This window comes from Muscardinus avellanarius, assembly GCF_963383645.1.
Source record: "Muscardinus avellanarius genome assembly, chromosome: 2".
Classification (NCBI taxonomy): domain Eukaryota; kingdom Metazoa; phylum Chordata; class Mammalia; order Rodentia; family Gliridae; genus Muscardinus; species Muscardinus avellanarius.
Genome location: NC_137787.1, coordinates 138,545,466 through 138,560,190, shown reverse-complemented (window position 1 = coordinate 138,560,190; position 14,725 = coordinate 138,545,466). Strand labels below are relative to the sequence as shown.

The 14,725-nt window shown below is 36.0% G+C and overlaps 1 protein-coding gene across 1 annotated transcript in view; it reads left to right on the top strand.

Annotated features, from left to right (window-relative positions):
• Positions 1–14,259: 14,259 nt before the first annotated feature.
• The window catches only part of LOC308258825 (phosphatidylinositol 3,4,5-trisphosphate 3-phosphatase TPTE2-like), a gene marked incomplete at both ends in the record, with an annotated part of 71,743 nt that continues 71,277 nt past the window's right edge, over positions 14,260–14,725 (top strand). The window contains one exon of the mRNA XM_080689449.1: positions 14,260–14,315. Coding sequence (XP_080545575.1) covers positions 14,260–14,315 — 56 coding nt within the window. The remainder of the gene's footprint in view (positions 14,316–14,725) is intronic.

The window sequence follows — 14,725 nt, the reverse complement described above, 5'->3', positions numbered from 1 at the left end:
TTGATGTGGTTTTAAATGCATGTTGCTAGTATTTTGTTTAGTATTTTTGCATCAAATTTTATCGGAGATATAGGCCTGTAGTTTTCCTTCCTTGAACTGTCTTTATTCAGTTTGGGTATTAGTGAGATGTTCACTTCATAGAATTTATTTGGGAGAGTCACTTTTTTTTTTCTATTTCACACAATAGTTTGGGAAGTATTGAGGTTAGCTCTTCTATAAAGGTTTTATAGCATTCACTTGGGAAACCATCTGGTCCTCGGCTTTTCTTTGATGGTAATCTTTTTATTACTGTTTCAATCTCTTTGATTGTTATTGGTTGGTTTAAGTGTTCTATATCTTCTTGACTCAGTTTAGGAAGGTTGTATTTATTGAGAAAGTTACCAATTTCCTCCAGAGTTTCCATTTTGTTGGAGTATATTTTTTCAAAGTAGTTTCTGATAATCCTTTGGATTTTTACACTGTCAGTAGTAATGTCTCCTTTTTGTCTCTTATCTTCATAATTTCGTTTTATTCTCTCTTCTCTTTTCTCTCTCTCTCTCTCTCTCTCTCTCTCTCTCTCTCTCTCTCTCTCGTTAGGTTGGCTAGTGGTTTATCTGTCTTGTTAATTTTTTTTTTAAGAAACCAGCTTTTGGTTTTGTTGATTTTCTGTATTGTTTTTTATTCTCTACTTCCTTAATTTCTGTTCTAATTTTTCTTTTGGTGGTACTGGGGTTTCTGGAAATCATTCTACCTCCGGGCTACACTCCCAGATACCTATCCTATTTTTTATAATTTTATTTGGAAACAGGGTCTGTTAAGCCAGCGAGGCCAGCTTTGAACCTGTGCAGTCCTCCTGTCTCTGCCTCTTAAGCACAGGATAACAAGCATGCGCCAACATGCCTGGTGCTGTTCTAATTTTAATAATTTCCTGTCTTCTATTGTCTTTGGGGTTAGATTGTTCCTGCTTTTGAAGGGTTATGAGGTGTGACATTAGGTTATTTATTTGAAGATTTTCTGTTTTTTTTATGTGAGCACTCAATGCTATAAATTTTCCTCTTAATACAGCCTTCAAAGTGTCCCAGAAGTTTTGATATGTTGCATCTTTATTTTCATTTGTTTCTACAAATTTTATTTCAATGTTTATATCTTCTATGACCCATTCTTCATTCAGAAGTGTGGTGTCCAGTCTCCACATATTTATGTTGTTTCTCGGGGTCTTTTTATAGTTGATTTCTAGTTTCATTCCATTAAGGTCTGAAATGACACAGGGAAGTATGTAACATTTTTTCAATTTGCTAGTGCTCATTTTGTGTCCCAGGATGTGATCTATTTTGGAGAAGGTTCCATGAACAGCTGAGAAAAATGTAAACTCTGCTGTAGTTGGGTGAAATATTCTATATGTGTCCAACAGGTCCATTTGGTTAATGGTGTGCTTTATTCTGAGGCATTTTTATTGGCCTTTTGTCTGTAAGATCGGTCTAATGTTGTTAGAGCTGTGTTGAAGTCTCAGCATTATTGTATTGGGAATTATGTGTAATTTAGTCTCACAGAGAGTTTGTTTTATGAAAGTAGCTGCACCTCTGTTTGGGGCATACATGTTGATTATTGTTATTTCCTATTGCTGGATTATTCCTTTTACCACCAAAATATGACCTTCTTTATCTCTTCTAATAAGTTTGGGTTTGAAGTCTAACTTGTCTGATATAATAGTTGCTACTCCTGCTTGCCTTTGAGTCCCATTATAATGTATTACCTTGCTCCAGCCTTTTACCTTGAGTTTGTTCCTATCTTTATTTGTAAAGTGTGTTTCCAGTAAGGAGCGGATGGATGGATTCTGGGTTTTAATCCATTTTGCCACTTTATGTCTTCTTAGTGGAGAATTGAGGCCATTTACATTCAGTGTGATTATTGAGAGATAACTTTTAACTCCTAACATGTTAAGATTTTATTTATGTTTGAAATGCTGTTTATTCTTCTTTGCTTAGTTGTCTGCTGGATGGAAAATATTGTTTCTCTGGTTCTGGTGTTATTACCTACTTCTTCTTTGTAGTTAATCTCTTTGAGTATTTTCTCTAGTGCTGGTTTTGAAGACATAAATTCCTTCAGTTTCTGTTTGTCATGGAAGCTTCTTATTTCCCCATCTAATTTGATAGTTTTGCTGGGTAGGAAATTTTTGGCTGGAAGTTGTTTTCTTTCAGAGTTTGGAATATATTACTCCAAGCCCTTCTGGCTTTCATGACTTGGTTTGGGAAGTCTGGAGTGATTCTAATTGGTTTGTATCTGAACGTCACTTGGCCTTTTGTTTTTGTTGCCTTTAAGATTCTCTCCTTGTCTTCCACATTAGTCATTTTGACAATTATGTGGCATGGGGAACCTCTTCTCTGATCCTGTCTAAAGGGAGTTCTATAAGTTTCCTGTGTATCAACCTCTTGCTCTATGTTTGGAAAATTTTCTGCTATTACTTCCTTGAAGAGATTATTGATCCCTTTGGTTTCACCTTCTTTTCCATCCTCTTTTCTGATTATTCTTAGGTTAGGTCTCTTAAAATGGGTCCGTATTTCTTCAGTGTCAAATTCCTGCTGTCGGATTTTTTTTTTCTTTTATAAACTATGTTCGTTTTTGGAGTGATCATCTTCTAGGAGTGAGATTCTATTCTCCATGTGGTCTAATCAATTGTTTATAGTTTGAATTGATGTCTTTACTTCAATGATTTCTTCCTATATTTCTTTTAGACTCTAAATTCTTTTTGATGGTCCTGTATTATTTCTACAGTTATATTCCTGATTTAATCTTCTGAAGATCTCTGAATTTCTGTGTTATCAGGTTCTGATATTGTGGGGTTTTGGGCATTTGTTTCTCCATTGTTGTTCCTCTTTCCCATGATTTCAGAAGTTTTTGCCTTCTCTGGGTTCTTTCCCTTGTTACCATAACTTCACTTAGGGTGCTCTGGATTTTGAGTCTGTGGTACTCAGCCACCACTACTCCTTTACTGGGTATTATCACAATATCTCAGACCCAGGGAGCTAATCGAGGCTGCCTGAGACCATGGAGGTGGCAGGCTGAGTGTTTTTTCATGGGAAGCTGTGACTAGGGTGTGGTATATCTGCCACCACTTCTCCTTCACTGGGTTTGACTGCAAAATCTCAGACCCAGGGAGATTATCAAAGCTGCACAAGTCCCTGGGGATGCAGTGCTGGTATTTCTCCTATAGGGGCCGCAATTTCACTTACAGTTGTTTTGTGTGTTGATCTGGAGCTGTAGCGGTTGTAGTGAACTTGCTCCCACTGCTGGTAATATGGCGCTGCTGCCACACCCTCAGCTGTGAGGCTGGCATATTTCTTTTCTGGTTTTGAGCTCTGTTCTGAATCCCTGGAGTGCAGGATGAGCTTGGCCACTAGGAGTTTTAGACTTTCTTTGTGCTGAAATAACTGCTGAATTATACCATAATGATAGTAGCTGCTCACTTCAGCTCCTTGTTTACCTTTCCTCTCTGGAGCCTGGTGCTGTGAGGGGAGATGGTGCCAGCGTGGCTCCGCCGCCACAATGCTGGCTGGTTTCTTTTCTGGTCTCTGGTTGTTCTTCTAGTCTTTTTCTCTGTCCCTTGTATTTACAGTTTTTATTTCTCTGCTTATAGTGTTTTCTGGCTATGAAAAGTGCTGATTTTATGGCAATAGAGATCCAGTGTTAGCAGGACTCATAAACGCTGCTTTTCTTGGTTGCCATCTTCCCAGAAGTCTCAGTCTGCTTCTTATTGCTGTGTAGTATTCCATTTTATGAAGACTACCTTATCTCCAATGTTTCCCAATGACTACCTTTTCTCCAGACAGGATAGAAGGTAGTATTAGGGCAGATTCTATCAGACTCTTCATCCTTTGATTAATGGAAAGAACCCAATCTTGAAGAATTTTTTCTTCAAAGTATATCTTAGCGAGATTCCTTACCTCTAAAATGCATTTGCAACCCCCAATGAAACTCTCATTAATGTTTGTCTGTTCACTGGGTATCTCATTTCAAGAGATGAATATTAAAGGATGAGAGAATCATTTACTCTCTATGCTTATCCCTGCACTCACTTATTTTATTTCTGTGGAAACTGAGGTTTGGCCAAGGTTTGATGACTTGCCCAGAATTCTTCAGTTTGTTATTGGAAGTGGTGATGCAGGAATACCATTTTTGTCCTACCATCCTCTTCCATCTCCATGTTCTACTGCTTTAGACAATGACTACAAGTTAAATATTACCATAAATTTGAGTTGGAACTTCACATGGAAGGAAAATATTACTAAATATCCAAAATTTAGTGTTTTGTTCACATATATTCTAGATAGAAAAGTAAAAAACTCATGAAGCAGAAATATGAAATTTTTAACTATTAGCAAAAAAAGATTTTATTATAAAATGTCTGAAGAATTCTTTTAAATTTATAAAGACCTTTATAAACATAAAGGTCTTTATGTTTAACCTATAAAGGTTTTTGTTCAATTGATAATATATGTTATAGGAAATATGTTATTAATTTTATTTTCGCTAATTCTTACAGAAGTACTATGAAGAAAATTGTGAATTCAATTGTATCATCCGTTGTGTTCAGGTATGTGAGTCTCTAGAAAAGAAATTAAACAGATATGACATTAATAGCATTTTATGGGAAAGGATCTGAATAAAGGAAAATAGAACAAAATAAAAAATATTTTCACTGTCAGCATATTGCTGAATAGTCTATGTGCCCACACTTAATGTAATATATATCTAATATATCTTGGAATTTTTGTTTAAACAAAACATTAAGACTTGCAAATAAATCACATAGACTTTTCCTAAGTCTAAATACTAGAATATTAATGTTTTTTCTACTTGTAAAATAAAAAATAATTTAGAAGACATTTTAAAATTCTGTAATTACAGATAAAATATTTTATTACATACCTTATACATTCAGAAATATTACTTAATTCTGAACACATTTACTTACACTTCTTCCCTATATGAGAGTAACATACACTTTATAACTGCTTCCTTTTAAGTCAGTAATTGTCTAATTTTTAAAAAATTTTTTGTATAAATGCATTTTGAGGTCTAATTCATTTTATGCAAATAATATAATCAACTTATGAGTAATGTGTTTAGAATATGGGAGAGAAAGGCTTAGGAGTCACTTAAGAGCTCAAGTCTGTAAATATTTATGGAGTTAGATTCCTTCTCATGTGCTCGCTTAAGAGTTCAAGTCTATAAATATTTGTGGACTTGAATTTCTTCCCATGTGCCTTCCCTCATGTGCCAGAAGCTCAAGAAATACATAATCACACATTTGTTGAAAATGCCACTGATAAAAAAAATATTATTACTGAGCCAGGCATTACCAAGCCTATAATACCAGTACCTGAGAGGCTGAGACAAGAGGATCACAGGTTAACAGCCAGCCTCAGCAATGAGACCCTGTTTTAAAATAAAAAATAAAACAACTGGGAGTATAGCTTGGAGGTAGAATGTGCCCATGTTTAATCCCCAGTACAAAAAAAAAGAAAAAGAAAAAAAAATCATTACTGGTTGAAGTGGTCTTTCAAGGACTTTAGTCATGCCTTCTCGTTGATTTTTACTACATTTGTTTTGGTACTGGGGATTGAACCCATGGGAATTCTACATGAAAGCTATACCCCCAGTCCTATTTTTTATTCCATATTTTTTTGGAAACAGAGTCTCACTAAGTTGCAGAGGGTGTCGCTAAGTAGAAGACCTCGAACCAGCAATCCTCCTGTCTCAGCTTCCCAAATACTGGGATTACAAACATGTGCCACCATACTCAGCTCTACTAAGTTCTTAAAAAATATTTAGATTAATAAGATTTTATTTATTATAAGAAACTAGTGGGAACTCTTCATGAAATTCTCAAAATTTAAAGATTTTACATACAGGGGTTTGTAATTTCAACTTAGTTTTTCTCTAATTTTTTGATATCACAACTAATTTTTTAAAATTTTTATTAGTGCATTGTAGTCATACATTTTTTGGGATACAAGATGGTGGAGACATACATGTGCACATCACCCAATTAGCCCTTACCCAATTCCTTACCCATTCCCTCCCACTCCCTCCTCATGCTTGGCTTAGTGATTGACTTTGATACATTTGTTAAAGTATATCATATACATTAGAGGATTTTCATTCCCCCCCCCCGCCAATTCCCTCAGGTTGCCTTATTTGCTCATCCATTGAATCTCTTTCTCCATCTATTGATCTTCTATGATCAATTTCTCCCTAATTTTCATATATTAGGGAGAGCATCCAATTTCTTTTGTGTGACTATCTCATTTAGCATAATGTTCTACAGTTCCATCCATTTCCCTGTAAATGATGTAGTTTTATTTTTCTTTATGGCTGAGTAAGATTCCATTGTGTACATATCCCACAGTTTTGTAATCCATTCATCTGTTGATGGACATCTTGGCTGGTTCCATAGTTTGGCAATAGTGAATTGTGCAGCTATGAACATAGATATGCATGCATTAATTTTTTAATTTGGTTTCTTTCTTTTGGGTAGATACCCAGAAGTGGTATTGCAGGATCATATAGTAAGTTCATTCCAATTCTGAGATTCCTCCGTACTGTTTTCCAAAGTGGTTGTACTAATTCACAATCCTACCAACAATGTAGTAGAGCTCCTCTTCTCCACATCCTTGCCAGCATTTGTTGTTGCTTGTGTTTTGAATGATTGCCATTCTAGTTGGAGTTAGGTGAAATCTCAGGATAGTTTTGATTTGCATCTTTCTGGTTATTAATGATGTTGAGCATTTTATGCATTTATTGGCCATTTTAATTTCTTCCTTCATGAAGTGTCTATTTACTTACCTTGCCCATTTTTATTGGGTTATTTATTTTCTTAGGGCTGAGTTTCTTGAATTCTCTGTATATTCCAGACAATAATCCTCTATAAGAGAAGTAGTTGGCAAAAGTCTTCTCCCATTCTGTTGGCTCTTGGTTTAGGTTCTTGATAGTTTCCTTTGCTGTACAGAAGCTCTTCAGTTTCATACAATTCTATGTACTGATTCAGCTTTAAGTTTCTTGTGCCTTTGGGGTCTTATTAATAAAGTTTTTGTCTGTGCCTATGTGTTGCAGTGTTAGACCTAAGCCTCTTCATGGAGCTCCGGTCTCTGGTTTGATTTCTAAGTCTTTGATCCATCTTGAATTGACTTTTGCACTGGGTGAGAAGGTGGTATTTATTTCCATTTTTCTGCATATGGTTAAACAGTTTTTCCAACACCATTTATTGAACAGGCTATCTTTTTTCCAGTGTATTTTTTTGGCCTCTTTGTCAAAAATCAGTTGGCTATAAATATATGGATTTGTTTCTGAGTCTTCTATTCTGCTCCATTGGTCTATGTATCTGTTTTTGTGCCAGTACCATGCTGTTTTTATTACAATGGCTTTATAGTATAGTTTAAAGTCAGGTATTGTGATTCCTCCTGCATGTTTTTTGTTGCTGAGAATTACTTTGTCTATTCTGGGATTTTTGTTGTTCCAAAGGAATTTAAGGACCGATTTTTCTATGTCTGTGTGGAATGACCTTGGTAATTTAATGGGTATTGCACTGAATCTGTAGATCACTTTTGTAAGTATAGCCATTTTGATGATATTTATTCTGCCTATTTATGACCATGAAAGATCTCTCCATCTTCTAAGGTCTTCTTTGATTTTTTTCATTGTTTTATAATTTTCTTTATTTTTTTATAATGCCTATTACCTCCTTAGTTAAGTTTATTTCTAAGTATTTTATTTTTGTGGGAAATCCTGGGTAGAAGTGTTTTCTGGATTTCTTTCTCAGTGGATTTAGGGTTGGTATACAGAAAAGCTTCAAATTTCTTAAATTTATTTTGTATTCAAACACATTGTTGGATAAGTTCTATATCAATTTGTTAAGTTCTAAAGCCTTTTGGTTAAGTTTGTTGGGCCTTCTAAGTATAGTATCATGTCATCTGCAAATAGTGAAAGTTTGAGTTCTTCCTTTCCTATTTGTACTCCTTTGATTTCCTTTTCTTGCCTTATTGCTCTGGCTAGAGTCCCTAGTACAATATTGAAGAGAAGTGGTGATAATGGGCATCCTTGTCTTGTTCCTGTTTTTAGGGAAAATTCTTAAAGCTTTTCCCCATTTAATATGATATTTGCTGCAGGTATATTGTAGATTGCCTTTATGATGTTAAGATATGTTCCTTCTATTTTTATTCTCTGAAGTGTTGTTAGCATAAATGGATGTTGGATTTTATCAAATGATTTTTCAGCATCTATTGAAATGATCATGTGATTCTTGTCCTTGCTTTTGTTTATGTGATGAATTATATGGATTGATTTTCATGTTGAATCAGACTTGTATCTCTGGGATGAACCCTACCTAGTCATTATGTATGATTTTCTTGATGTGGTTTTGAATGTGTGTTGCTAGCATTTTATTTATCAGTTTTGCATCCAAGTTCATTAAAGATTTAGGCTTGTAGTTTTCCTTCCTTGAACTGTCTTAATTTGGTTTTGGTATTAATGTGATATTGGCTTCATAGAATGTCTTTGGGATAGTCCCATTTCTTTCTATTTCATGAAATTGATTGAAGAGTATGAGAATTAGCTCTTCTACAAAGGTTTTATAAAATTCACTTTGAAAACAATCTGGTCCTGGGCTTTTCTTTCATGGTAAGCTCTTTATTGCTGTTTAAATCTCTTTAATTTTTATTGGTTGGTTTAAGTGTTCCTTATCTTCTTGACTCAGTTTAGGAAGGTTGTATATAACTAGGAAGTTGTCATTTTCTCCAGACTTCCTATTTTGTTGGAATATCATTTTTCAACATAGTTTCCAATAATCCTCTGGATTTTTACACTGTCAGTAGTAATATCTCCTTTTTCATCTCTTATCTTCTTCATTATTTGGAATAATTCTCTCTCTCTCTCTCTCTCTCTCTCTCTCTCTCTCTCTCTCTCTCTCGGTTAGGTTGGCTAGTGGTTTATCTATCTTGTTAGCTTTTTTCGAGAAACAAGCTTTTCGTGTTGTTGCTTTTCTGTATTCTTTTATTCTCTACTGCATTTATTTCTACTCTGATAATAATAATTTTCTTTCTTCTACTGGCTTTGAGATTAGATTGTTCCTGTTTTTAAGGGCTTTTATGTGTGTCCTTAGGTTACTTATTTGAAGATTTTCTGTTTTTCTTATGTGAGCACTCAGTGCTATGAATTTTCCTCTTAATACTGTCTTCCAAGTGTCCCAGAGGTATTGGTATGTTGTATCTATATTTTCATTTGTGTCTAGAAATTTCTTGATTTCACCCCTTACTTCTTCTATAACCCATTCTTTATTAAGTGGTGTGGTATTCAGTCTCCACATGTTTATGTGCTTTCTCTGGGTCTTCTTATAGTTTATTTCTAGTTTCATTCTATTATGATCTGAAAAGACACAGGTAACTATGTCACATTTTTTGAATTTGCTAGTGCTCACTTTATGGGCTAGAATGTGATCTATTTTGTTTTTGTTGTTTTTGCAGGTCTGGGGGTGGAACCCAGGGGCATTCGACCTCTGAGCTACACCTCCTGCCCTATTTTTTATTCTTTACTTTTAAACCGGGTCTCACTGAGTTGCAGAGGGCCTCACGAAGTAGCCGAGGCTGTCCGTGAACTCGCGATCCTCAGGTCTCAGCCTCCCGAATGCTGGGATTACAAGCGTGTGCCACCACGCCCGGCTTAGATGTGATCTATGTTGGAGAAGGTTCCATGAGCAGGTGAGAAAAATGTGAACTCTGCTATAGTTGATGGAATATTTGATGTGTCTAACAGGTCTATTTGATTAATTGGTGTTCTTTAAGTCTGAGGCATCATTACTGAGCTTTTGTCTTGAAGATCAGCCTAATGGTGTGAGAGGAGTGTTGAAGTCTCCCAGTATTATTGTATTGGGATTTATGTGTGACTTAATGTCACAAAGAGTTTGTTTTAGGAAGTTTGCTGCACCTAAGTTTGGAGCATAAATGGTGACTATTGTTATTTCCTCTTTCTGGATTGTTCCTACAAGTAAAAAATGACGTTTTGTGTCTTCTAATAAGCTTAAGCTTGAAGTCTAATTTGTCTGATATCATAGTTCCTACTCCTTCTTGTCTTTGAGTTCCATTAGTATGGATTACCTTATTCCAGCCCTTTACACTTAGTTTGTTACTATCTTTACTTTTAATGTATCTTGCAGACAGCAGATATATGCATTCTGGTTTTTAACCCATTTTGCCACTTTATGTCTTTTTATTGGAGAATTGAGGTTATTTACATTCAGTGTGATTATTGAGAGATTATTTTTAATTCCTAACATGTTGAGATTTAATATCTATTTGAAATAGTGTTTGTTCTTTGCTTAGTTGTCTACTGGGTATTGATTCTTGTTTCTCTGATTATGGTGTGTATTACTTATTTCTTCTTTGTAGGTAATCTCTTGGAATATTTTCTCTAATGCTGGTTTGGAAGACATAAATTCCTTCAGCTTCTGTTTGTCATGGAAGATTTTTATTTCCCTGTCTCATTTGAGAGATAGTTTGCTGGGGAGGAAATTTTTGGCTGTAACTTTTTTTCTTTCAGAGTTTGAAATATGATACTTCAGGCCCTTCTGGCATTCATGACTTTGTTTGGGAAGTCTGAAGTGTTTCTAATTGGCTTGCCTCTGAATATCACTTAGTCTTTTGTTTTTGTTGCTCTTAAGATTCTCACCTTGGCTTTCACATTGGCCAGTTTGATTACTATGTGGTATGGAGAGCTTATTCTCTTATCTTGTCTAAAGGGGTTTTATAAGTTTCCTGTACCTACATATTGAACTCTTGCTCTATGTTTAGAAAACTTTCTGTATTACTTCTTTGAAAAGATTGTTAATCCCTTTGTTTTCATCTTCTGTTCCCTCCTCTATGCCAATTATTCTTAGGTTAGCTCTTTTAAAATGGGCCCATATTTCTTCAATGTCCAATTCATGCTGCTGAACTGTTCATTTCTGGAGTGATCATCTTCTAGGAGTGAGATTATATTCTCCATGTGGTCTAATCAATTTTTTATAGTTTGAATTGATGCCTTAACTTCAATTATTGCATCCTTTATTTCTTTCAGACTCTAAATTCTTTTTGGAAGTCCTGTATTGTTTCTACAGTTACATTTCTGATTTGACCTTCTGGAGATCTCTGCAATTCTGTGTTGTCAGGCTCCATTATCGTGGTGTTGTGGGAGCTCATTGCTTCCTTGTTATTTCTCCTCCTTATGATTTCAGAAGCTTGTATCTGTTGCTTTTGATGGATTTCTCTCAGTTTTTAGGTGTCCACTGGTATATCTAAGGGCAAGCTGTATTGTAATCAACAGTGAAGGTTGAGTGAGGTGTGCAAGTGAAGTCATAAATGGAATAATAGGGTAAAGCCTCAGATAGAATCAAATAGAATGAGAGTATGAGTTTGGTAAGGTAATATATACTAGAGATTAGAGACAGTGAAAATGTAGTAGTATTTTAGTAACCAATGTAGAGTTTCTGGTAGTATTTTAGTAACCAATGTAGAGTTTCTGGATAGGTTTTTCTGGTGATATGAAGATTTAATATAAGACAAGGAAGAGAGAAGAAGAGAAAAAAAGATAGAAAAGAGATAGAAAAGAGATAGAAAAGAGTAGGTATGTACAAGAGAAGAAGCTGAAGAGAAGATTTGGAAAGAGGGTAAAAAACAGGCATACACACAAAAATAGAACACAAAACCAAAACAACCTCAAGAACAAATAAATGACTATTCAGCAGACAGGGTCTCTGCAGTCTCTCTCTGTGCAGATACTGAGTGCCACCAGCACCTTTCCAGCTGTAAGCCTGGTTCTCTGAATCTTTCTGTCTATGCAGATGGTCAGTATCAATGGAGCTACATCTAGTCTTAAGTGCAGGTCACCCTCCATGTTTTCCACAGATTTGTAGTCTCAGTCTCTCTCTACCTCCATAGGTGGACTATGCATCTGGGCCCAAACTCAATAGAAGCATCTCTGTTCTCCACACCTAGGGTTGGGCTGGGCTGACTTCTCCCCATTAACCACAATTGAGTGGTCTGTGGTGATCCCAGAGATCCTACTAGTTGGGTCTAGTGTTAAGCATAGGTCTCACCCCACACTTTCCACTGATCAGAGAGAGCCTGAGTCTGTCTGAGCCTCTGCTCTGTCCAACAATAGACTCTATTCCCACCTTCTCTGGGTTGAACTGCAAAGTCTCAGAACCAGGGAGTTTATCATGTCTGTATGAGTTCATGGGGGCTCCACACTGGGCATTCTCTGGCAGGAGCCACAACTTCACTTAAGGTGTTATTGAGCACAGCTCTGTATCTCTGGAAGGCATGGTAAGCTCAGCCACCACTGCTGCTAGTTATAGACCCATCTCCTCTTTCTGTGAGTTTCACTGAAAAGTCTTAGACCCAGGGAATTCATCACGGCTGTGCAAGTTCCTAGGGGCACTAGGCTGGGAGTTCTCCTGCAGATACTGCAGCTTCATTTATGATTTTGTGCACCAATCTGGATCTTTGGAGGGCATGGTTGGCTCCACCGCCACAGCTGCAAGTTGTATCCAGTGCTTCCACAGGAGGAACTGATGACTTATAATTCTGATGATCTGCAGCTGCCTACATCAGGTCCGTGGATGTTTTCCTGATTGTCCCTGAAGTCAGGTGCAGTGATGCAAGATGGTGCCACCATGGCCCCCTCAGCCATGAGGCTAGAGGTTGTTTTTTTTTTTTTTTTTTTTTTTTTTTTTTTTTTTTTTTCTGGTGTTGAGCTCTGCTCTGGGTCCCTTGAGTGTGTGGTGAGCTCGGCAGCCACTGCTGGAAGTTGTAGCTGGTGTTTGCCCAGGAAGAACTTATGGCTTACAACCCTGATGGTCTGCAGCTACTCACCTCAGGCCCCTGGATTTTTTCCTTTTCATCTCTGGAGTCCAGTGTTGTGAGGCAATATGGCTCCGCCATGGTGCCCACCACCGGGGATGGGTTTTTTCCTGCTCTCTGATTGGACTTCTAATCTTCTTTTTCCCTGTCCCTTGTATCTACCATTTTCATTCCTCTACTGATAGTGTTTTCTGGCTTTTTAGAATGCTGTTTTTGAGGCAATGGAGATCGGGTGTCAGCAGGACTGGTATGTGCTGCTTCCCTTGGTGCCATCTTCCCGGAAGTCTAGTTTTCCTCTTCTTAAAGTATTAGTCTGATATATCTACTATAGTGGGTCATGATAACATACTTTTCAGTGGCATGGTGAGAATTTTATTAACTAAAAACTGTTTCTTTGGTGAAAACTGAGTAAATTTTTGAGATTTTAAGGCAACATAGTTCTTTCTACCATTGGGCAGTTTAATCTGTTGTGTTGACATTTTGGTATCTGATCACTGACAACTATCCATTCTCCTTACTTATTTATTGCAGGATACTTGGAATTTTGCTGGTCTTTGTGGATATATCTATTGCCATCACAGACCTAGTTGCCACTGAAATACTTTTCATTCATCTGGAATGTCATTCAATTTCTTTATTTATTGCTTTATTTTTTGTCACGGATGTTCTTTCTCACATATACATAGAAGGGTACGTATGTTCTTTTTTTTAGCATAATCTTTTGTACTATTATGAGAAGCACCTCCAAGTAATTAGCATATTATCCTAACCAAATTTTCCCCTTTAATCAAAATAATTCTATCTGAAGACATAATCTACAGAGAAACAATCCAAACCCAATTTTTCATAGATTGGGCTTTAACAGTGTCTTCAACAATGCATTCTAGATGATTCCTTCCACAGATAAGGCTTAAAGGGGTTCCAGAAAGTGGATAGAAAGTTGATATGTCTGCATATGCATGAATTAGAGCAACATGTTTGTAAGGTTAAAAAAAATAGCTGGGCATGTTGGCACATGCTTGTAATCCCAGCATTCTGGAGGCTAAGACAGGAGTATGGTTCATGGTCATTCTATGCTTAAATTGCAAATTTATGCCTTTTCGTGTGTGTGTGTGTGTGTGTGTGTGTGTGTGTGTGTATAATAAATGTAAAACTATTGCTTGTAAACTTCCCATTAATATTATATTTCTCTTTTTCTAGTCTAGATGTGTTTTAAATAATGCATTAAATGGAATTTGAAATGAAAATGAGTCAAATAGCTTGTACTCTTAAAACATCCCTATCCCATCTCAAATAAGATAAACATATTTTTATTTTATATTACAGGAGACAGAAATATTTTTCTGATTTACTTAATGTCTTCGATGTAATCATTATTGGGCTGACTCTGATGGTTGACATCTTTTATGTGTCTTATGACTTTAAGTCTCTTAAAAACATGTCCAGGTAAGAAACATATGACTTACCTCTCAGAGTTTTTTTTCCTTTTTTTAGCATTTTCCATGGCTTCAATTTTGTACAATATTTTTAACTTTAGGTATTCTTGTTCTATACAAATAAGCTGCTTGAAAATTAAATGCTTAGATAAATTTCCACTTTGAAATACTTTGAACTAAAGTGGGTGCTATGTTGGGGTCAGTGAAGAATATGTATATGAAGAGCCTTTAGTTGAGGACCCAAAGAGGAAAATGAGGACTTGGCCTATTATGCTAACTTTAACATCACTATGTTTTGAAATTACCCTTAAATTCCCATTTGTGCTTTAAACCTAAATTCCTTACACATGAAGTTCTATCTATTTTTCTATTCATCCATTCATCTGTCTTTTTTCTATAATCAAGTGAATATAGTTTTAA